General features: G+C 35.4%; 1 protein-coding gene across 2 annotated transcripts in view; it reads left to right on the top strand.

Moving 5' to 3' along the window:
* Positions 1 to 12353, top strand: part of RAB11FIP2 (RAB11 family interacting protein 2 (class I)) — a 41467-nt gene extending 29114 nt beyond the window's left edge. For both annotated transcript variants that reach the window (XM_011927800.1, XM_011927799.1), the window contains 2 exons: positions 2147 to 2192; positions 8025 to 12353. In XM_011927800.1, the coding sequence (XP_011783190.1) occupies positions 2147 to 2192; positions 8025 to 8252 (274 nt within the window). In that variant the 3' untranslated portion in view covers positions 8253 to 12353. The remainder of the gene's footprint in view (positions 1 to 2146; positions 2193 to 8024) is intronic.
* The last annotated feature ends 11784 nt before the right edge of the window (positions 12354 to 24137 follow it).

Genomic DNA, 24137 nt, shown 5'->3' on the forward strand with positions numbered 1-24137 from the left:
CCAGTGCTCACTAAGTAAATCTATATACAGGGAATGGGGCTAGGGCTGTGTGTCATAGGAGGACAGCGTCTAGAGCCCAGACAGCTCCACCAGCTGCTGATAGAATGACCACACGCAAGTTACCTAACCCCTCTGTGACTTGTTTCCTTACCTTTAAAATGAAGATGTGGTAGATACTGGACCATAAGACTACCATAAGGATCATAAAGATTAAATGAGTTAATTTTGGTAAAGTGCTTAGAACAGTGTCTGGCACACATGAAGTGCTGTGTAAATGTTTATGAAATAATTATTTTATTTCATTATTTTATTTATGAAATAAAATAATGTTCTATCTGATAGTCACAGTGCTAAGTGTTTTCCATGTTGTTAACTCATTGAATATTCACAGGAGTCTTATGTGGTAGATACTGTTGCCATCTCCATTTTACAGATGAGAGAACCAAGACACAATCAAAGTTAAGTAACTTGCTCAAGGTCACAGGGCAGAAACAGGATTTGAATTCACACCACCTGGCTCCAGCCACTTCTCTGCTTGCAAGCACCTTGTATGCTGTTGGGCCTGAGTGTAAATCATTTTGTTTTTAGACTATCCCAGTCAGATGGGAGATGTAGCAGAATGTGTTTCTTGACATATTAGAAAACATGCTGTGAGATAATGGGGTAGGAGAGATGAATCCCACTGGACCCCCTGTTGGCTACCTTGGATTGAAAATCAGAGAAGATGGAAACCACATGTGTTAGCAGCTGCTCCCATGGCACTCTAGGCTAAGGTGGACTATGTGAGAATGCTTTTCTGGATTTGGTTTTTGTCTTTTAAGCCACTTCTTTGTGGGCTCTTGATGCTTTGCTAGTATAGTGACTTGAGTCCAGGACCATGCAGAACACCATAAAGATGTTGAGAAAATGCACCAGCCACACAGGCCTTTAACTGGTGCATTGTAGGTTTTTAAAACATGTTTCACTCTCTCTACATGCAACCCAGCTCTGCTGAAATACTAAATTTATCCCCAGGAGTTCTAGTTAGAAAAGGCGAGCAATCGCTTCTGGAAGCTAGTACTTCAAATCTTAGTCATAGCCAATGAAATCTTGGTTACATGGGAAACTCTCTGGAGGTGGTTGTACATGCATGTGTGCCCTGTGCATCTTAGAGCGTAGGATTTGTACGTATAATTATAGATACTTTGCCAACATTATATCCAGTGTCCAGACTTTTTGTCCTACAATCAAAAGTTTCAAAAGTAAATTTCTTAAATCTTCAAAGGATCCCAGTTATTTTACTGTCAAGGGACAGATAATGAAAACATACATATTTTACAGTTGTTGTTTTGTGTGTGGAATAAAAAGGTTCCTAGGACACTAATGCTTTGTGAAGGTTTTAAAGGCTAATACCTTTAAGTGCTGGGTAAAAATTAAACTTGAATAGCACCGATGAAATATGTACTCGTCAGATGGCTTTGAAGTTTAGCGTCTTTTTGGTTGCAGTCCCATCTAATGGACATGTTTCAAAGAAGAAAATAGTTATAGCATTCAGCTGTGATGTTTTCTTCTCTGTGTGGAAGAAATCTGTGTTGTTTTGATTCATTTCAGTATTTTCAAGACTAGCTACTTAGAAATTGCATTAACGAGATAAATGTTTCCCACAATTCTGAATTTTTTCTTATTGTTAGGGTTATGTTTGAAAGCTGAGTTTTCTAACACTTTTGGCATTTTTAAACAGATTGCTTTCACTCTTTTATTCTATAATCTTTCCAACCTACATTTACTTAATTCTCCCTAGTTTTATATCAGAGGGCCTAAGGTGAGTGACTGTGTGTAAATATAGTGGAAATCTGTTACACAAATTAGTTTTACAAAATATCTTGCTGGATAAAAGTGCTGTGTTTAAAGATGTTTAAAAACTTCATATTTCGTTCTTCAGTTCTGACAACTAAAAAGTTTTCCTTCAAAGTTTAAAATTGTACTGATGCTTTAAGAATGTTGGGGAAATACTGGATTTTTTTCTACTTCTTGGATGAAATTTCACTCATCTGAATAATGTAGGGCTTTAGAAATTTGTATTACAATCTAGGTTAAAATTTTTCTATTTTTGTGTTTCCTCCCACGTGAGTTATGACACTTTTAACATTTGTTTGTGTTTTATTAGTTTTCATATGAGTCCAACAAGCAATGAAGACCTCAGGAAAATCCCGGTAAGTTGCTGAAGGGGTGAGAAGGTTGTCAAAGAACAAGCCGGTCTTTTTATCTGGCACACATTTCTAAAAATGCCTTTGTCTTCTTGCCTTCTGCCTCACTTACCTTAAGAATTGTAGCTTAGTGTAGTAATTTTAGGAGAAAGAAAGTAAAATATAATCTTTGCCTTTAATATACAATAGGGTGTGACTCGTATGATCTATGAAAGTTCAAGCAAAATTGGTTATAATTGAGGCCAATTTAGAATATACATATTTCGTGTACAGACTGTTTTGAAATTAGTATGCAAGCTGTATGTCAGGGTCAAATTTGCAGTTATGAAATAAGAGCATGTAGAAAAGACTATTTTTTGTTGTTGTTGGGACAAGGATTGAAGAAAGAATAAAGCTGCTTGTTAACATCCAACAATAGAAAAGCATCCTGGCAGGATAGCCAGATAACCAGGAAAGTATTTGAAAGAACAAATACTTTAGGACACTTATCTTTCTCATCAGAACAAAACCAAATATGTTAACAGGATTGGTAGCGACCACCTAAATCAACTCACGTATTTTGCGAGGATTATTCAGATCATCTGAACTTTATTGTAGTATTTGAAGTCCAGTATTTAATCTCTGTTCAGAGTTCCATTGCATCTGCAGCCAATTCCAACTATATTAAATGTAGAGAATAAATTACTTTACCAAAATATGTTCTTGGTAGAAAACTAAATTCTCACTGAGTAACAGAAATAGAGCCTTTATTCCAAGAAACTGGTGGTTGCTATTTCAACCATCTGTCCTTGATATGTGTGATCCAGATGTATAGTAAGAATTTTTTTAGGCAATCCCACATCACCTATTACTATTTTTTAGGATGTGATATTGCTAGAAGCAGCTCAGGTGGGTTTAGGGTTTATTTTCTAAACCATTCTAAATGCAGGTGTTTATCTTTAAAATTGTGGAAACTTATAGAAGCACAGGACTTTGTACTGTATTTTTGCTGTTTTATTTAAGTGATTCGTAAGTTTTGATGTTTTATAAATTCTCAAGTCTTTATAATATGGCAGTCTGGTGAGAAATGTGAGAAAATATGAAGTCAGCCTTTGATCAGATAGTAAAATGAATTCTATCAGGCGGTTACTTAATCTCAAACAAAATGCAACATCAAAAAAATCGATTTAATGTGTAGCTATTGTTTATTAAGTAACCTTAATTACAATTTCGATTGCTTGTAAATGTACTTTTCCAAATCTTGTAATTTATTGCTATAAAAGCATCCTTAGAATTCTTTAAAGAAATAAAATGTGAAAATTGTTTTAGTTAAAGGATTTAAAGGTGATAAAAGAATCCTTGATGTGTGATTATTTTTCTCTGGAATACTAACTATTCTAAATGACAGTTAAAGGATTACTAGGTGTTGTTAATTTACTGCAAGATACAATTAAGAGGAGGAAGCGCATCTTCATACTGATCATGGTTGAAGAAAAGCATTCGAACAATTTTTATGTTGAAGATTATAAGATGTTTGAAGTAATTTACATTAAGTTCTCCAATAATAGCCGTCCACCAAGTTATTTTTTCTCCCTCTGGACATAGTATTTTGTAATTAAGTTTGTATGTCTTATATGCTAGTGCCAACACCTGTCTGTGAAAGCACAGTGTTTAAACAGGAGCAGTAGCCAGTTGAAAGGGCAGTGTGAGCTCTTTAAGGCCTAATTAAGAACTGAAAGGGAGATGAAGGGAGTAGGACAAAAGATGTGAAAGTAGCTGAGATGATATTCCCAGAGCAAAGTTCCTCATTAGAACAATAATGAGATGATCAGAGAATGCCAAGCCTTCACTTTTTTCTCTCCCTCTCCTCTAGTTGCCTTGGATGTCAGTTAGTACCCCACCAATATTTGGTTACCAGGACAACCTTTCTTTAAATCTTCAGTTATTTTGAGTCCTGATAATTTGCTTTTGTTTAAATTTAAATATTGTAAAAAATGTACATTTCCTAGTTTAAAAGGCTAGACTGTGTAAAGCAAAAATAGATCACTAGCAGTTCTCAAAATCTTATGCACAACTGTATTATTTAAAGTTCTGGGTTAGAAAACTTCATATAGTAATTCTAATATTCTCTTACCACGCCACATCTTCTTATGTCTGCATATAGACACTTTTAATAGAGGTAGGGTGGAAATGAGAAAGGGTTGGTTGTAAAAGGGGAAGAGAGAAGAAAAATTTACATTAAATTTCAGAATAAGAAAACATCTTAAAAACGTAAGTGCTGTCTGTATAGAGTGTGCTGTGAGAAAAAATATTGAGCACTTTGGAGTAACCATTTTAAGTTGCGTTTGGTCTTTGCCAGCTTAGAGAGTTTTGAATTTTGTCAGTTTTTGCAAGAATAATAAAACGTATATTTTGAAAAAATAATTTTTATATTTACCTAAGAGTTTTCCTCTTTAAAAAAATAAGTTTTGTAGAGCATATATTTTAATTTTCTATTGTTTATATTAATCATTTTATTTGGAGTTATATCGACAAACAAATATATATATGTGTGTGTGTGTGTGGATTATATCAGTCAGTTTAAGAATCTTACGCCTAAAATTAGAAGGTTTACATTCAAATATAGGATAAAATATGGAACTCAGCATGAAACTGTTTTTAATTATTTTATATTCTTTTCCAGAATATAGTTCATAGTACATGTGTTTCTAAGATGTTTTCCTGCCTAGAAACTTGATGCTAAAATTTGGGGTAAAGTTTTCACATAAAAGGACAAACGGAAAATTTATTGACAAGGCCAGAAGTATATTTCCAAGAAATCTGTCTACACATTAATGTTAGATTGTTGTAAGGAAAAAAAAAATAATCCAAATAATATATCTATATATTCTAGAGTATGGCTATAAAGTATGACCAGTAGTCTGAAATGATAATTGATTATTTTAAAAGATTTAACTATTAATTTATATCATGGCATTAATTTATGTCAAAACACAAATTTTTGACACATCTTTCATCTTCGGTGTCTTTAGAGAAATGTTACAAAAAATTTTTAACTACATTAACTGGTAATAGTCTTAAATATAGCAGTGCACATTATTTATTTTAACTATTTCATTGCTTAATTAGTTTGGAGAAATCAGTTTATATATGTATAATTTTATGAAGATTAGAGAGACTTGAATAGATGCTTTTATTATGTTAAATAAAGAAAAAGCATGAAGCAGTCAACTAATCAGTAATGAATCCCATTTAGCTTCCTTTCATTAATCCCTGCAATTCTCACAAGAACATGAATTTCTCAGTAAATGTTTTATTAGAAAAGTGAAATCACATTAGGCTTTATTAGTTTTTAAAGTGTGATTTAGAAAAATTACTTGGTATACCAGACAATTTTAGATTTGAAAGGGACCATGGAGAACATCTCATCTGTCAGATAAGGAAAATGAGATCCAGGTTACTTTCTCTCTCAAATTTATGCAGAATTGCTTGGGTTGAAGTAAGAAACTTTAGCTTATTTTTAAGAAATTTCAAAAGTATACTGAACTCTATACTGTGTCTTGTCTTTACTGTAGAAAACCGCTTAACAATCTTTTATAAGAATGTAATTAATGTTTATGTATCTCTATATCTCATGACCAATTAAACTAGTAACTACATACGTGAGAGAGAGAGAGTGAGTGTGTGTGTGTGTGTGTGTGTGTGTGTAGACTTATAAAAGATTAATTGATCTGAGAGAGGAGAGAGAAGTAAAACACTTGTCTCTAGAATTGTCCTTTAATGGTTTTAGAACAACATTGGAAATGTTTTTAGGGATGAAGGAAATATAACTGAAACTTACATCTGTTTCCAGTTTCTAATGCTAAAATAAACTAAATTGTTTTAGACATATTTTATAGAATTTAAGCTCACTTCCCTTTAATATCCTTTCTTTTCATTCTTACTAACTCTGGTCTTTCATATTTCAGTAGCCCTATAACTAATCTTGGCCCCTCCAAATGATTCTACTGTTGCCATTTTACTTTTCCTGGAACATAGCTTTAATCATATCCTTTCTCTGTTTAGAAACCTTCAGTGGCTTCCTATTTTCCATAGCAAAAGTCTAAAAATTGTTTATACTACCGTTCAGCATCCTTGGTGGTCTATGTCAAACCTACCATTTCAGTCCTTCTCTGCTCCCTGTCCTGTACAGTATTTTCCAGCCATTCTCTACAGAGTACTTGTTATTGGATTACCTGTTATTGGCCACTATGCCTTGAGCCTTGTTTCCTTCTTTGAACAAGTAGAGCTCACTGCTTGAAATGTCCCATTAGGCATTTCTGCCTGCAAAATCTTGAAGGCCTAGTGCAAGCTGTATCTTCTCCACAAAGCCTGAGAGATTCTGTGAAACTGGAAAAGCTTTTCAGTCCTGAATGTATTCACTTATCCTGGAGAAGGGGGTGTGCTTCAGTGACCCAGGCATCAAATTGGTATCTGTACTCTAGCTTCTCTTTTTCTGGTCTGGTAAAGTCCTGGTTCCTTGGGCTGAGAGGCTGGGGAAGTAGGGAGGGCCAGTGAAAAGTTGAACTTTGGCTTTACCGGTGAACACCCCCAAACATATAGCACTATTAAAGTAGATCCTGAAAACAGGGAAAGACAAGTTTAATTCTTATGGCGGGCAAGGTCATTCTGCATTCACCAGTCCCCATTCCCCATCCTCCACTGAATAGATAGTATTCCTTAAGAGCAAGAAAACCAATTTCCTCAATATTTTAGTTAAGTTTCCTCAAAGCCAAATGGAAATGTTTTAAAAGATAGTGATGAAAATCATTTTAAATTGTTGGGCTTAGTGAGAGAACTATGATTTAAAAATAATAAAAAATTGCTTAGTTGTAATTGGGCATTATGTTTTACAGAATGAAAACTCTTAATGCTATACACTGTTAATAAAAGGTGATTTGTTACAGGGCCTTGATTAAATTCCTGAGATATTTTTCTTTCACTTTTGATATAACATTAATATTAGAATGCTTTGTAATAGCAGTGAATTAGTAAGTATCTTTAAAAAAATTTTTTTGGTTATATTTATGCCTTTGCCTAAAAGAAATTTTTGTCAATAGAATAAAGTTAAATAAATAGGTGAAATGGGAGAGAATGCAGATATACTAACCATAGTATTAATATAGTTGAACTCTTGAGTTTCCTGATAACCAGGGTCAAAAAGGGAAAGAAGATAAACTAGATATTATTACTAGGGGAAAGAAATAGACCAGTTACTCAGGGGAGGAAAAGTTCTGCCTATTTCTAAATTAAAACAGAAGTTACTCCCATGGGGCTTCCTATAAGGATAATCTTTGATTTAATTCTGAGTGCTTCCATTTTCATAGCAAATTGGAAAAGATTTTTGCTGTAACCATCTTCACTAAGAAGCCAAACATGTAACATTAAATCACAGTTCAGTGGAAGCAGTTTCATAAGGACGCATGTCCAAGTGTATAGTTTTCAGTTGCATCTGATAGTTCCTCTGAGTTGACTTTCAGAAATCTTTAGTTTTCATCTATTTTAGTTGTATTTATTATAAAACATTTCATCTCTTAACTTAATCTTACATGATATAGCCAGTCTCAGATATTAGGAAATTGCCCACAATGTTAGAAAGGGTTTTAGGATTTAGAGTTGTAGTCAAAACTTTGGTGCATCTGCCTTAGTTCTTGCCTCAGGACTGGCTAGCCAATTTGTGAACTGTCACATTCACTCTAAGCAAGGCTAGCGAAAATCTTCATCGGGGTTTGAAAAATAAAAAGTCGAAGTTCTGGATAATTCTTAATGTTTGTCCCAGATGTTATATCTATGGAAGTGACAGTCTTTATCTTGTTCTAGGACAGCAACCCCTTTGATGCCACTGCAGGGTATCGTAGTCTGACCTATGAAGAGGTTCTACAGGAGCTGGTGAAACACAAAGAACTCCTTAGGAGGAAGGACACCCACATCCGGGAACTCGAGGACTACATCGACAACCTCCTCGTAAGGGTAATGGAAGAAACGCCCAGTATTCTCAGAGTGCCATATGAACCATCCAGGAAAGCTGGCAAATTCTCTAACAGTTAATAAAGCCAATTGTATTGTGTTGATAATTGGACAAAGAGAGAGAAAGAAAGAAGGAAGGAAGGAAAAACTTGTTACTGAAAGAGACTACACTATCAGGTTTCATTACATATTCTCCTTTATTGTGAAGAATAGTTTTACCTGTAAATATTAGCAGGGACTATCAAGAGTGACCTTTGAAGCAAGCTAAATAATTTAAACGTTTAAATTGAAAATGGGCCAGATTCTCAATGAATAAGTGGTTCCTTAGGATTCACTCAGGTGCTGGTACTGACCCACTGATCTGCCATAGGCCCAGAAATATCTTAAGAAGTACGTGAGTTGTTCCTCAGGAATAGATTTTTCATAAAGCAGAATTGATACTGTGGCTGGTTTCTCAGAAATCAGTTTGTAGAAATATTTAGCTTCAGGAATACTGCTCATTATAAACACTACTGAAAAAAACAGTTTATATTTTATATACACATATGTACATGAATATATATTCATGTATCTTGTATATAAAATATAGGCATATACCTCATATATACATGTGTTTTTAGAACATTTAGAAAAAACTGATTGCCTCTAAAGTTAGGCTACCAATTTCTTGATTTGAAAATGTGTGTGCTCTATTGATGCAAGACAAGTCATCATTCCTACTGTCATGGTTTGTTATAGAGAAGCTGCTTCAAATCACTCTTGACTACATGGACCTTGGTTTCAAAGTGAGCTGCTATATATTATTCTAGCATCAAAGTTTTTCTCTTTTCCCAAAAGTAATGATTTCAAGTCCTTTTTTTTAAAGAATGACAAATTTTAGGAGACTTCATTAACTTCACAACAGCATGAATTTCTTTGAATTAATTATCTTTAACATTTGAGTTTAAGGTATAAGCAGAAGATAAGCTAATATAGCTTGTTTTGTTGAAATTCTGCATGCCTTTAAATCACTAGCAAAGCAAATATTATAAAGTTATATCTGAAAATAATTGTGGGAAGTATGTGATTGCCTCGTGTGTCTGATAACCCAAAGAAGCAGGCAGATTCCAGGAATGAAGAATTAGGCTTGGTTTCAGGTTACATAAATAATAGAACAGATGGTTGCCTTTGGGTCTTGAACCAAAATAAGACTTACTAAAGGAAGGGTGAGTTTTTAGAATAGACCTTTACTAGCGTGGCATTATGCATTACTCCATATCCACCCTTTAAGAATTGATTTATTATAAAATTGTGTTCTATTTTAAAATCCAGTCCCCCAAAATGTTGATTTCTTCCATGGATTATTTTTATATGATTTGTGCAGTTTTTTTCTGAAATTTAAATTGAAAAGCAATGTTATAAAAATATTGCTAATCTTCTGCTTATTTTTCAGCCTTAAAAGTCTGAAATACTATAAAACACTGAGAGTATCTGTGTCCTTCTGAATTTAAAATGAAAAATTCATCTCCATTTGAAGACTCACATATTCCCCAATCTTTCCATGAATTGCATTTTTTTCTAATACTCATCTCTGTTAAGACACCGTTGAAAGTTAAAAAGCCGATATAATAGTTTGGGGTTTGTTTTTCTTTTTGGCTTATTTTAGTGTTTTGAATCAGAGAATACTTGGCCAAGCTCGTATTTGTAAACTAAAACCCCTTGTTATTTGTATCTTCTGCATTTCAGTTTTAATGTAAGAACATGCATTTTGAAATTATGAACTTTTTTTTTCATAAAAATTCAATGCTTTAAGAACTGGAGAAGGAAAAATAGCTTTTATCAGTTTTTTTCTCCACTTAAAATTCTGTAATAAACCTCAAAATCTGGTATAGAATGGTATTTTCCCATTTGAGGTCTTCGTAGTTTTTTTTTTGTTTTTGTTTTTAACATGGTGCCACTTTTAATTAACTAAATGTTACAAAATTCTCAGCATTTGTTTTTTTCTGGTAGCATTATTGAGTCTTTTCATACACTTCTTAAAATGCCAAAATTTATGTTTTCAGTATTATGACAGTATCTGCAGATACTATAATAATATGCTTTGGCCAAATTTGCTGTTTATAGAGTGAACCAAGATGTCAGTTTTGTATTGGGGATATGTTTTACATAAACAGAGCTCATTTAAAAGTATGGTTCAAGTACTGCTCTTCTTTTTATGGGGAAATAGATTTTTAAGGAGCGATTCTTTTCTTATATAAAAGCTATTGAGGCTTAGCTTTATTCATACATGAGTGATTTGGTTATGACTCAATCAAAATTTTTATCTTGAAATCTGAGACAAGTATTATGTTTAAAACTGGATCTGTTAAAACATTCATCACTGCCTGAAACTTTGCTGTTCTAACGTTTATGAATTTTCACTCATTATCTAGAGTAAACTCACTGCATATTTTCATAATCAGTCAAAATAATAAACTAAAAACAAGAAGTAAAAATGAGTTCCCAAGTAAATATATCAGTATTTCCCATGTTTGGGCAGAAGTGCAAAGTAGTTTCAATTTGTCACATTGTAGAAAAAGAGGCCAAAAAGGTCACCTTAGTCTGTTTTTCCAAAACGTAACTTTAGGTATTCTAATGATGTGTTTTGTTAGTTGCTTAGAAATGGAAATAAAATGTATGTGCTTATTAAATAATGCACAGTACACTACATTATAGAGTTTATTTTTGCTTTTATGCTTAAAAGAGTGCATGCCCAAAACACTTCTACCACCAAGAGGATTTTTTAAAATCACAGAATTGATATTTATCTCAAGCCTATCTTAAGCTAACGTACTTCTGTTACATAATTAAACTATTTCTGCTATTATTTTTAAAGCAGTATTATTTTATAACCAGTTCTAAAATTCAGCTTTAAAAATATTGAACATACCTTCCTACCACTTATGCTTCAAGTTTCATTTATTGAATACCAGGGTCATATCTTAGAATTGTATATAAAACAACATGTAACCCATTCATGAAAAACTTTTAAGTATTGCTTTTTGCTGCTATGTTCTGCATTGAGCCTAGTTTTGCCATTGTCCCTTGAATGTAGTATTATCCATAGATTATACATAACTACGTCTATTGCTTTTGGTGGTAAATCAAAATTTAGTTGTAATTTTCCAGCTGTGAAAATGTTGCCTTGTATTTAAAAGGGTTTCATGAATGGAAACCTAAGTAAAACTAAGCTCATTAGTGACAGACTTGCTTTCTTCATGTTACTCCTCCAGCAACTCCCTCACCACCATGCCTCCCTGCCTACCATCACCGGAAGGGTGCTTATTCTTTAACAAAGAGAATCTAAAAATAAATAAATAAAAATAAAAACTGTTATCTAATATATCTACAGTAAATGTTACACTAGATCTTTTATTTTCCTCTGTAGCTTTTCAGAAAAAGCAAATCTACCTTGGATTTGTAGATCAAGCTGAAACTTTTTTGATGTTCATATACTCATATGTCTTATAGGTGGTAGGTGTCACTTGTGTGTATGTGTAAGTGAAGTATGATGCATGCTCATTCACTTGGTCTCTTTGAAGTAAGGGAAAGGATCACAGTGCTGCTGGGCCATGATGGTATGTAGAAGGGTCTGTCAGCACACATGGAAAGCCCCCATTTGCACAGATGCAGAACTTTAATAATCCAGATGCAATCATTGGAAGTATTTAATATGCAATTGGTAGCACCTTAGCTAATTAATCTGCATATGAAGCATTTTCTCATATATTTAATAAAAGGTGTAGAAGCTCTTCAAGCATTAAACTAGAGTTGATGTTTTATTCCATTTATTTTGTCCATCAAAAAATGCACTCTCACAGTGGAGTTGAAGTCTAGTAAATGATACATGTGGGCCTGTTAATCTTCGAAGCTTCCAGATAGTTTGTGTTTTAAGGTACAAAAAAATGCTGCAGATCTAGAAATGCATATATTTAGCAGGTATTTGAAAGTTAGAAGCATTATTTATAACTGAAGAGTATGACACTTACCTTCTTAAGTAAATGCTGTCATAACTTGTATACATTTTTGCAGGTACAAATTCAAAAGTATGTAAGCATTGTATAATGTGACAATTGTATAATTTATGTAATCTGATGCATGAATCAGAATTTTTATATAATATATGATTATTGACTAATAGTTGATTAAAGTGTTTAAACTTAATTCGGTTGTCAACATTTATTACAGATACAATGGTGTTACCATAATGGATTTATATATAAGTCCTCCTTGTCTTTTAATAATTACCTAGGATGCCTCTTATTTGGTGTATTGTAGCACATATTCTGTAAGACCTACAAACTTATTTTACTTTGAAAATAGTTCTGAAAAGTCATTCAAAAGATAGTTTTTAAGTTCAAGTGAACCTTCTTCAGCAAGTGTGTGGATGCCCTCTACATATAAGACATCCCTCATAGGGACGGAGCTTACGATTTAGTAGAAATGAATATATATGAGTATTATTATATAGGCTAAGGTCTATGCCGAGTACTTCCTATTTATGCTTTATTTTATTTATTTCTCACAACAACCCTGTAAGGTAGGGAATACACAAGCTTTCAGAGGAAATGTAAGAAAGTACCACTTTGTGGTACTGAAGAAAGTAGAATAGGGTTGGTAAACCCGGTAGCATTTCTCACCACTTCTTATCCTCCAGCTCCTACCAGAAGTCATTAATCAGTCACCACTTCCAGTCCCCTCAACACAACAGTCTAAGTACATGTCTCTCCATCCGATATATGGGTACATTTTTATGGCAGTGTATTAGGCAGTTGTATTCTAGATTATGGGATGTGAACCATATGTAGTCTTAGACATAAATCATACATATTTGGCACAAGGGATTTCTCAGCAGGCCAGAACACCGTTCTGTTCTGGAATTGCAGTCCCTTCTGGAGGCCCATTGAACCTGTCCCTCTACTTCTCCCAGCACATCTCCTTTAGATTCTTCTTTCCACCTGCCCACAGCATACACGTTTCTTTTTCCTTACTCTGCTGAGACAAAAATATTTGGAGTAATTTGGAAGTAGAGAGCTATTATGAGTCTGTTAAGTTGACCATTTTTCGCGTAGGGCTTGTGACCTAAATGCCCAACATTTGACATTTTTCCTCAAATAATTTTACGTACCACAACTTCATACTTTTATATTTTTATGATTATACAGTTCATACTTATAAGAATTATTTAATTTTGTATTTATGTACCTATAATTACACAAACTAAAAGTGCTTAATGTTGATCTTAAACAGTCCTCGCACCTTAAAATTTGATTCTTAAATGTTCAGTGGTTTCATCATTTGTGAGGCATACTAAAAAGCCAAATTTATGCTAGGAAGCACAAAATCAAATTTCTCTGTGAGAGGATTTCAATTGTGGTGTGTTGTGGTCAGATGTAAGGTATGGTATGGTTGGTCACTAACGTTAGTACCAAAGTTTGTGTGTGATTTTTTAAAATAAATTAGAACAATGTAAAGATTATTGCTATGATAGTGTTACATTCTCTTATGCTCTGGCAAATGATGGAAAAGTGTGTTGAGAGTGAGACTGGGGGTTATGTGCAGTTCCCAGCAAACTTTCTCATTTGTGCTGCAACCTTTAGTGCAGGAATTGCAAAAACTCAGACATTTCCAGAGCCAGGTAGGTACAGTGGGTAGGTACAGTGGGTGATAGGGTAGGTGGAGTGTAAAAGAATAGGGATTACCAAGGACAGTGGCAATCTGGAGAGCTCATTTTTTTCCAGTAAAAAGGAGCAACAGCTGTTCAGCTCCAGCTCATTGTGGCCATTCGGAAATGAATTTAAGTCTAAGATTGCTAAACCTGATCTTTCTAGAGAAACTGAAAATAATACAGATTATGTGAAATATGATTTCCAAATGTTGGCAGTTAACTCATTTTCTTTTTAACCAAAAAAATTTAAAGGCCACCAGTTTGCAATCTCTTCTTTTTTTTTGAGACGGAGTTTTGCCCTTGTCGCCCAGGCTGGAGTGCAGTGGCTATCTCGGCTCCCTGCAACTCCCACTTCCCAGGTTCAAGCGATTCTTCTGCCTCAAACTCCTGAGTAGCTGGGATTACAGGTGCTCACCACCACACCTGGCTAATTTTTGTATGTTTAGTAGAGACAGGACTTCACCATGTTGGCCAGGCTGGTCTCAAACTCCTTACTCAAGTGATCCATCTGCGTCAACCTCCCAAAGTGCTGGGATTATGTGAGCCACCACACCTAGCCTGCAGTCTCTTCTTAGTGAGTCAGTATTTCTGATGTAACATCAGTTATCATCATCGTCATCATGGTAAGAAAAGTTTGGAGGAGGGTTGTTGTTTACTTCCTCCCCAAGTGATTTTGTGTTTAATCAAAAACTGGGTTGGCTGAGGAGCATGTGGGGTGTGTGATATGTAAAACTGAGAACAACCCACCCAGGACTTTCTCAGGGGTCATGGGGGGTTGGTGTTGAGGGAGGAAATAGAGAGTAACTATTCAATGGTTATAAAATTTCACTTAGCACCGTGAGTAAATTCTAGAGATCTGCGGAACAGCATTATGCCTGTAGTTAACAGTACTGTATTAGACACTTAAAAATTTGTCAAGAGTGTAGATCTCATGCTAAATGTTATTACCACAATTTTTAAAAATATAATTTAAAAAAGACTTTCTCCAGGATACCTGTCTCTGAGCCTGGCTACAGTTACTTTTCAGAGAACAGTGCAGGTAACCTGAGGTCCAGTCTGAGGGCCACTGCCTCTAATGTTTAAAGCGTTTTCAAGTGTTTTCCTGGGATCTGTCACATACTGTTTAGTGGTAGTTGTGACTTTTCAATATCTTATGATCTTGCCTTTTTGGTAAAAATTGTATAAAAGTTACTGGCGTCCCAAAGATCACTGCACGTGTATTGTGCTGTGTTAAGGTCAAATCACATATATTGTATGACAATTTTCAGTAATAGAAAGTGAATAAATTTCCATGTGACTTTTTAGGCATAAAACACATATTTGAATTAAAATATAATGGCCATTGATTTCATAGTTCAATCTTTACATCGGCTATTTAAAATTCACTCATGCTTTTTGATCCCAGCCCTGACACTGGTGCTCACAGTGTCATCCCCAGGGCAGCAATGTTGACATCACCTGGAAACTTGTTAGAATACAAACTCTCAGGCCCTACCCAGACCTACTGAATCAGAAACACTGAGGATAGGACCCACAAAGTCATTTTCACAAGCCCTCCCTAGGTGGATCAAATGCATATTCAGATTTGGGAACCATTGAGATAGGGACCCTGTCCAGTTTTTTCCCCCTTAGTTTAATGTAGTTTGGAGAATACTGTTTAGGTTTTTTTGTTTTTTGTTTTTTTGCCTTAATGTAACTTTCCTTGCCAATTTGTTTATAAACTGATTTTTTTAGGTTTTTTGATGAATATATTTTAAAGAAAAACCTCATGTATGATGAAACTTCATATAGGTAGAATGTTCATAAGTACAATGCACTATGCAGAGTAAATACATGATAAATATTGTTGATTATTGATACATGTTTTGTTTGTGTAATAAGATTTGGTACTGTGATTGAGAAGAAATAAATACACAATGGGCCTTAATGTAAAAGTGCCAGAATAGTCGTCCAATTGGTCTGACTTGACTATGCAAAGTTTGGTTAAGGAGGGCATCTTTCTCAACCTCACAGAGGCCAAAACTGAGGTAAAAGATACTAGTGTAGAAAAGGAAATCCAGAATGCAGCCACATAGGGAGTGTGAGAGAATAAAGTTTTCAATATATGCCTGAAATACATGCCTTAAGATAACAAATGAAGCCCACTTGTGACTTTAGGTGCGAGGTTTTATTTAATGCATACTTTTTTTTTTTTTTTTTTTGAGATGGAGATTCACTCTGTCGCCCAGGCTGGAGTGCAATGGCACGATCTCAGCTTACTGCAACCTCCACCTCCTGAGTTCAAACGACTCTCTTGCCTCAGCCTCCCAAATAGGTGGGATTACAGGCCTGTGCCACCATGCCTGGCTAATTTTTGTATTTTTTGTGGAGGCAGGATTTAACCACGTTGGCCAGGCTGGTCTTGAACTCAAGTGATCCACCTGCCTCAGCCTTCCATCAAATAACTTGTTTACTTAAAAGCTTATGTTCTTTTCACAGTCAAAACTGGGTTGAGGTTTTGTTTCTAGGAAGATCTAGAATGAAATTGGAAAGTCTTGTTAGGTCTTGCGTCAAATGTTAGAAACCCTAAATGATTAGAAAAAGATCATTATGCATTCAATTAAATAATGTAATTTGAAATAAGAGTGGCATGAAAGAGAACATCCAATAGGGAGAGTATTTTATTGGTTTTTATTCCTAAGTGTACTAACGTCTGGAACATTGACACTGAATGAGTTCAAAGGTATCTAAACAAGGCAAAAGTTGTTGGGTTTGATTTGCTTTTGTGTTTGTTTGTTGCTTGTTTTAATCATGCAAACCCTCAATGAAAACTTCAATGTCAAACATTAGATTAGCCTATGGTACAAACCTAGTATTCAGAAACTAGAGAACACAGATAATTAAAACCACAGCTAATTTGGAATCCTCAATTTGAACCCATAGTTTCAACCTCCTTCCACAAAATTTTGCTACTGATAATCTAAACAGTAACAAATTGGTTAATGAGTTTCATCTCCTTTCCTAGATTTGCAGGCATTAATAAGGGGGAAAATGGCAGAGAAAACTGGGAGTTGGATGTAGAAGGGAAACAGTAGGCCTGGTTCACTGTGAAACTAGTTGTCGACCTCAGATTAATGTAGGTTATAAGAGACCATACAGGACAAATACCTCTCTTAAAGAAATAGTTCGTTTGTCATGAGCAGTTGACTGATCCAGTAGTTGCATTTAATGTTTTTATGTTTACATTGAAGAATTTTTTTCATTAATGTACTGTTATCGAACATCTTTTATGAATTATAAGCTGTAAAATATTTTAATCCTTGACTCATTTGTTTACCAAGCTATTCATTTAATACTATATAATATGTAGCACTTGAGACCATCTGTTAGGAATATTTGAATAATACGCACACTGTGAAGATATGCACAGCAAATAAAGCACAAAACACATGAAATATTCAGGAAGAGTTTGCGATGAAGACAATCCATGTATTTTAATTTTTAAAAATGTAGTCTGAAATCTAGCAGTAAGTCTTTCCAAAAATGAAGCTCTCTTATTCTGGGCAAGTTGCTGTATTGAGATGGTATTAAGGTGTCATCCTAACTTTAAGTGAGCAGATTTTACATTAAAATATTGGAATTAATGTCAATTAGAATTGTGCTTCTAAGAACTCTTCATTAAATGGGACAAGGTATTGCAGAGTAACTGCAGCAGTCACATAGGAATCATAACAAGCATTCTGTTTTGTGAAGCAAACCAAAGAGGAAGGCTGTGATTAGGGGATGACTTGGGTGTCCTGGGGTCATCCTTGGAGGCAAGTATTTGAGGGGAGCACCAGGTTTCGTTTGTAGTGTTGGAAATACTAAGTTCGGTGCAGTGAATGGGCTACAGAATCCAAGGTCTTGAAAGGTCCTTTAATCCTATTGGAGGCTGAGGCTGCGTATTTCTTTCCGCCGGCTTGGTGGAGGATCAAGAGGAGGTTAACATGTGCAGGTCCCCCAAAGCAAGGGACCTTCTGGAAATCGAAAATTGAGGTTTCCTTAGTCAGCTGCATATAGACACCTGGATTCTTAAACCCATCCACCTCTCAGCCCTGACTGATTCTAAGGAGCCTCACTCACCCCTGGCAGGCTTGTTGTCCAGTGTTACACCACTTGATAAGCTGTAGCCTGTCACGGTGCCTCCTGTGAGAATGGACCAGGATGGTGTATACATGGGACAAAAATGTGTTTCCTGCTAGACCAAGGGGGGATGTCTGGCCAATTAGAGTTCCCAATCCTAGTATTCACTCTTTAGCAGTGGCTTCCCTAAGTGCTTTCAACTCTGCTGTTTTGATGCCCAAACCACACCCCCTTGGAATTAAAAGCAGTCTACTTTTTTAGTTTTTGTTACTGGTCTCACAATAGCAGAGCGATGCCACTCGTGAGTGTCCCTCAAGCTCCCAGAGCACATCCCCTTGTTAAAAGCCATAAAAAGACCACAGCAGCGAACCATGCCTTAATTTCTGATGAGCTGTGCCATATATATCACTATATTAGGATACTAGCATATTATTTCAACCTTTCATCTTGTCTTTACTCTTTCAACTATGTTACAGACTCCATAATATTTGTTATTCCTCTCTCTTGATGCCCACAGACTGGCCAATCATGTTATAAATGCCTTTCAGTTGTCTTTACACTTAGTTCTTATTTGTTGAGCAAATTGATGCATTAAATGGGCCTCACCTAAATTACTCTTCAGTTTTGTGTTTGGCATTCCCTGGTAACTAAATGGATTTCAGTGTGCATCTCTAAATGGTGAATATACTCCTACCTTTATTATCTTCACACTCATATTTCCCTTTTTCCTGACTCATTTATTTCATCATTTTAAGTTGTATATATTTTTGTAAATCCCTCAAATCTCTTGTGGGATGGGGCATCTTATGGATGAATGTTTTAAATCTGGCATTGCATCCAATCCTGCTTACTCCGTTCCGTCAAACTCGCATCTGATCTTTGTTGACCTCCAACAAACTCCCTTGTGCATCGTTTGTCCTTGTTTCTGGGTCTAATAGTTATTTTTTAAAAATATGCTAAGAATTCCTTGAGCCTGTAGTCATTGTGGCCCCAGGATGGACACTTAGCATGGTGCCTGTAATATTGTTGGTACTCAATAAGTATTTGTTGTATAAGTGATCAAATTATTTTTATCAAGATCTATACGAAAATGTATTGTAAACAATGATGTTATCCTATAAACGAACCCCCTTTGAAGTGATTAAAAATAGGGGTTTTTAACAGGCAGTGGGAGTTGGCACTAGAGGACAAATGATTGCTGCAAAAAACATTGCAGAGTGAACTGGGAAAAAGCAAAAATAAATGTTCATCTCAAATCATGGACAGTCTACCAAAATTTGATGAGTATGCTTCATACTTCTTCATTCATTCCTTCATTTTAGTGAGGACTTGTCATATCCTCCTGCATATATTTGTTTACTTGTTCATCTCTACACATTCTGAGCAGAATATCTTTTTACTTTTGCTTCCCTACTGCTTATAGGTCACATGTCACATTCTAGGTCCTCAGTAATGCATGTTAGAGAAAGGAGTGGAGGCAGGAGTTTAGAGGCTGATTCTTTGAAACACAGCGTAAGAAGAAAGTTTTACTTTTTTGTTGTATGTGATTTGGATGGAACATGCTGAGATTTTAATTATCTGTACTTTAAAATATTGCAACCATGGTTATTATAAAACACTTTCCATTGTCCTTGATAAAGGGAGGAGTTCCCATTCTAATTTGATTTATATTTGTAATTAATGAGAAAGAAAGAAACCTTGAGTGGTCCTAATTGAAACAGGGTGTACATTGATCCACTTTTGTTTAGGAGTCTTGTAGAAACTCTAGACATAAAAACAGTTTTCTTAATTATATCATGATCCAAAAATAAATACATTATTTTGATGAGAACACTAAACAAGATAGGCTTTTCCACCCAAAGTCCTTTATTTAATATACATGTCTTTCATTAAACAGTCTAGAAGAATGAGTCCAGAATAAAACCTCAGTGCAGCATGCAAAGTAAGTTTCATCTTGAGTGTTAATGGATTGATCAACAGTTGCTGCTGTGTTCTGGAAATTGATGAGACTTCATTTGGGCTCTCTCATTCATCCATGAATCCAATCCACCAACCATCCATCCGTCCATCCTTCTACTCAACAAATATATATTGAAAATCTGCTATGTGCAAAACACTGTTTTAAAACACTGCTGGTACAGAGTTGAACAGGGTGTGCAAAAAGAAATCGTGCCATGATTAATGATGTCTAGCAAGTGCTCATGAAGTTGATGCTTCCTCCTAGCCCATTTTTTTGAGGAGCAATTTTGAATCTTTCAAGGCCTGCTTAAGTTAAAATGACCAATTAAGTACTCGAGTTAATCATAGCAGCAGCAACTCACAGAACTTGAGTGTTATGTTCTGTGAGGATGAAACTGCATATCATCTCACCAATGCTGATCTTAGATGATGAGGTAATCTGGATGCACCCTGTAGCATGAAGAACTAATGATGAGCTCACATGAATTTTTTTCATAACTCTCTTAAGTTAACCCATGGGATTAATTTTGAAAAAAAAAATGTAGGTGAAATATGGGAGATGTTTCTAAGCAAGATTGAAAGAATGCTGAATTATCTTCACTACAGGGACAATTCTTTAATAGTTTAAGTAATAATGTAAATGGACTGTTGTGGTCCTTTTCTGTATTGCAGAAAACTCTCTTCCATTCTTCACTTGGAATTGCAGTCATATAATTTAGAAATGAAACATAAAGTAAATTGTATTTAAGAAAGCTGATCAATGTTTAGGACACATGAATTCTTTGGAGAAAAATAAATACCAAATTGCTGAATGGATTGAGAATTTTATGTAAGAGGACGTTTTCAGTAGCTTCTAAACTGAATAATACTAGCCGAAAATTTTTCATACCCAAAACCTAATGATGCCTGATTTAGCCTTTTTTAAATTGAAAACAATTACCTTCATAAGATGAAATACACTTCCCATCAAAAACAAACATTGAATCATGGGGAAAGATGTACTAATCAATAAAAAATCTTGAGGCAACTAAATGCTGTCTGGAAAAAATGTAAATTCATATCCATACCTCAGTCATTCCACCAAAAGAGATTCAATATGGATTAAAAATGTAAACATAAAAATGACAAGTACCAAATAAAATGTTGGATTTTTTGTTGTTTTGTTTCTTAATCTCAGAAGACCTGTCCATTCACGTCATAACACCTAAATTCTGTAGAGAAAAATATTGATATAGTTGACAATATGAAGTTTTTTAAATGTTTGAACAAAAAACTATAAACAAAGTCAAAAGCAAATGACAAAATGGGGAAAAGATTACAACACATATGACAAACAAGGTCTTATTTTTCCGTTATATCAAAAGCCTTCATGTACTAATAAAGAAACAAACCCTTAGGAAAATATTCGGAAGACAAAAAGGCAGAAAAAGAAAGCCAAATAACCTTACAAACATTTGCAGATTAGAAAAAACAAAGAAGATGCCACATTTCACTCATCAATCTTGTTAATACACAGCTTTGCCTGGAGATAGGGATGTGGACATTCTTAATACATCATTTGGAATGTAAATTCAGACAGGCTCTTCGGAGGGCAATTTTACAAGTTTAAGTGCATACTTTTGACCCAGCAATTTTATTCTAGGAATTTGACTTACAAGTATTTGGGACATGTATACAAACATATACTTGCAGCATTGTTGATAATAAAAAATTGGAAATAATCAACTAGTCCAATGGTTTTTGGTATCCAAATGAATACTATGCAGCAAGTAAAAAGCATGAGGTCTGTATTGCTGATGTGCCAAAATACCCAAGATACATTGTTAAGGGGGAAAGAAAAGTCAAAGAAAACTATGCGGAGAGCACTTCAGCAATTTAAGTATTAAAATATGTGGATGTATTGATGTGTTTGCTGGAACGTTCCTGGAAGAATACGTAAGACCGATAGTGATTATTTCTGAAGAATAGGACTAGGTTTTTGCATAGGAGACAGATTAACTTTTCATAAACCTCTATAGTCTGTTTGAGGTTTTCATCATATGCATGTGCAATTTTTAGAGTTAAAGATACATCTTTTGATCAATTTCAGGACTGTCTAGTTATTATCTGGTTTTAGGCTTTAGCCATTCTTCTGTATATAATTTGGTTCTGTATTTGGAAAATAATATGTATAGAGCCTCAAGTAAACCACTGCCCTGCAAAGGTGAGTGGTTCACCATCTGGTCAAGAACAGGAGTCAGGTTCCTCCATTTTCAGAACCGTCAACTTTCTAACTGGAACATCTGGCATCCAGAACCCCAAGGGGCACCCATCCAGCCCAGCACAGAATCCCTGCAAGCCAGGCTTTCCATGAAGACTGATGCTGCCTCTGCTGGGGAACCACAGTGCAAGGTGCTGCCCATCATTTTTTTTTTAAGTGATAAATTCCCTATGGAAGTTAGTCCAGGAATTTCTTTTTAGATTTTTCTGTGTGAGTTGAACAGTTCTAGAATTTGTGTTTTTTTACCAGACTTTTTTCTTTGCCTGGAATCTTAGCATCACATTCAGTGGTCAGTATATAACTGGGTGTTTAATAATGATTTTAATTATCTGGTTGTGATTAAAATATATTGTAAATCTTTTTGGGGAAGAAACCACAACATCAACCTAAATTGTAAAGAAATGAACAAGCTTAATACTATCTCTAATGAGGACCTTGTATTATATAAGTAAGACATATCCCTTTGAGGTATGACTTCCTTCTAGGAAAGGCAGTATCTCCTATGTTGTAATCTTGACCAAGATATTTAATTTTAATCTAATCACGAGAAAACAATCAGACAAATCCAGAAAGTGCCACATTCTAGCCGATTGGGTTCAAAAACTTCAGTGTCATGAAAAACAAAGAATGAACAAGGGATTGTTCCAAATTAAAATAGGCTAAAGAGACACACTGAATGCATTGCACAAATATTATTGGATTCTGCATTAAAAAAAAAAAAGGCCAGAAATATTTGGGGACAACTGAGAAAATGGAATATGAATTATAAAATAAAATTAATGTTAATTTTCCTAGGTGTGTTGATGGCCTTATTAGGACTTGCATGTGAAAGTATTGAAGATTGGCTGGGCGTGGTGGCTCATGCCTGTAATCCCAACACTTTGGGAGGCCAAGGTGGGTGGATCGCTTGAGCCCAGGAGTTCAAGACCAGCCTGGGCAACATGGAGAAACCCTATCTCTAAATAAATAAATAACAGAAAAAAAAGTGTTGAGGAGTGAAGTGCTTTGATGTTTGCAACCTGCATTCAAATGGTTCAGGGGGAAAAGGCTATCGCTAGATAGTGAAAGCAACTAGCAATAGCAAAATGTTAACAATTGGTGAATCTAACTGAAGGGTAGATGGATAAAGAGTATTTTTCTTTCTATTCTGTAAGTTTGAAAATTTCAAAATGAAGAAATGGGAAGACAAGAAAAATCCCATTTGGCTTTCAAAAATATCGTTAGTAAATGATAGCAAAATTTTTTTTTGTTTTAAAAGACCTTTTAGGTTAGGCTCCTCTCCTTTCTGTTTCCCTTCCTAATTTGACTTTATCCCTTGTTATACCCTGGTGAGGACATGCTCTTGGTTAACTGTCAGTATCGTGGGTTTTTCCTAGTTGATGTGACATCTCTGGACTACAGCAGGCTGCTCCCTCTGGCGCCACCATCTCTGTGCTCTGGTTTCTGGAAGCCTCCTTGACCCGTCCCTTTACCCCATATCCTGGGGGGAGTATTCCATCAGGGGTCCCAGGTGGCTTGTTGATGCCACCTTTGCCCCTGACCCCCCTTTGCTTTCACTCCCCAGGTGTCTCTGCTTTCAGGCTGCACCCCACCCCCAAGCGTTTGTCTACTTAAACTGAAGTGATGCCACCTGGCAAAATCTTCCTTCCTGGGCGTTTTCTTTTTTTTCCTTTTTCCCCTCTGGGGTTGTCAGGAGTTTCTTGTCAGCATCTTTGGCCTTTCCTGCCCTCTTTTTCCCTGAACTGGGTCTGTAATTTCCCCAGGTGTCCAGTTCTTAGATGTCATGTGAATTGCTGATGGCTTTTTCAGAAACAAGGAAGGCCCCATTGAGACTGCCCCATGCCTTTCTAGACAAAAATTCCAAACATAGGTGCCCTGGGAGGTGTTTTTCAGCCCTCTGCCCCTGCGCTCTCTAGCTGGAGCACGATCTGGGTTTGCATTCCCCAATTCCCTGCAGCCT

The sequence above is a fragment of the Colobus angolensis genome, unplaced genomic scaffold (assembly GCF_000951035.1).
Source record: "Colobus angolensis palliatus isolate OR3802 unplaced genomic scaffold, Cang.pa_1.0 Scaffold75, whole genome shotgun sequence".
In the NCBI taxonomy this organism is placed as follows: domain Eukaryota; kingdom Metazoa; phylum Chordata; class Mammalia; order Primates; family Cercopithecidae; genus Colobus; species Colobus angolensis.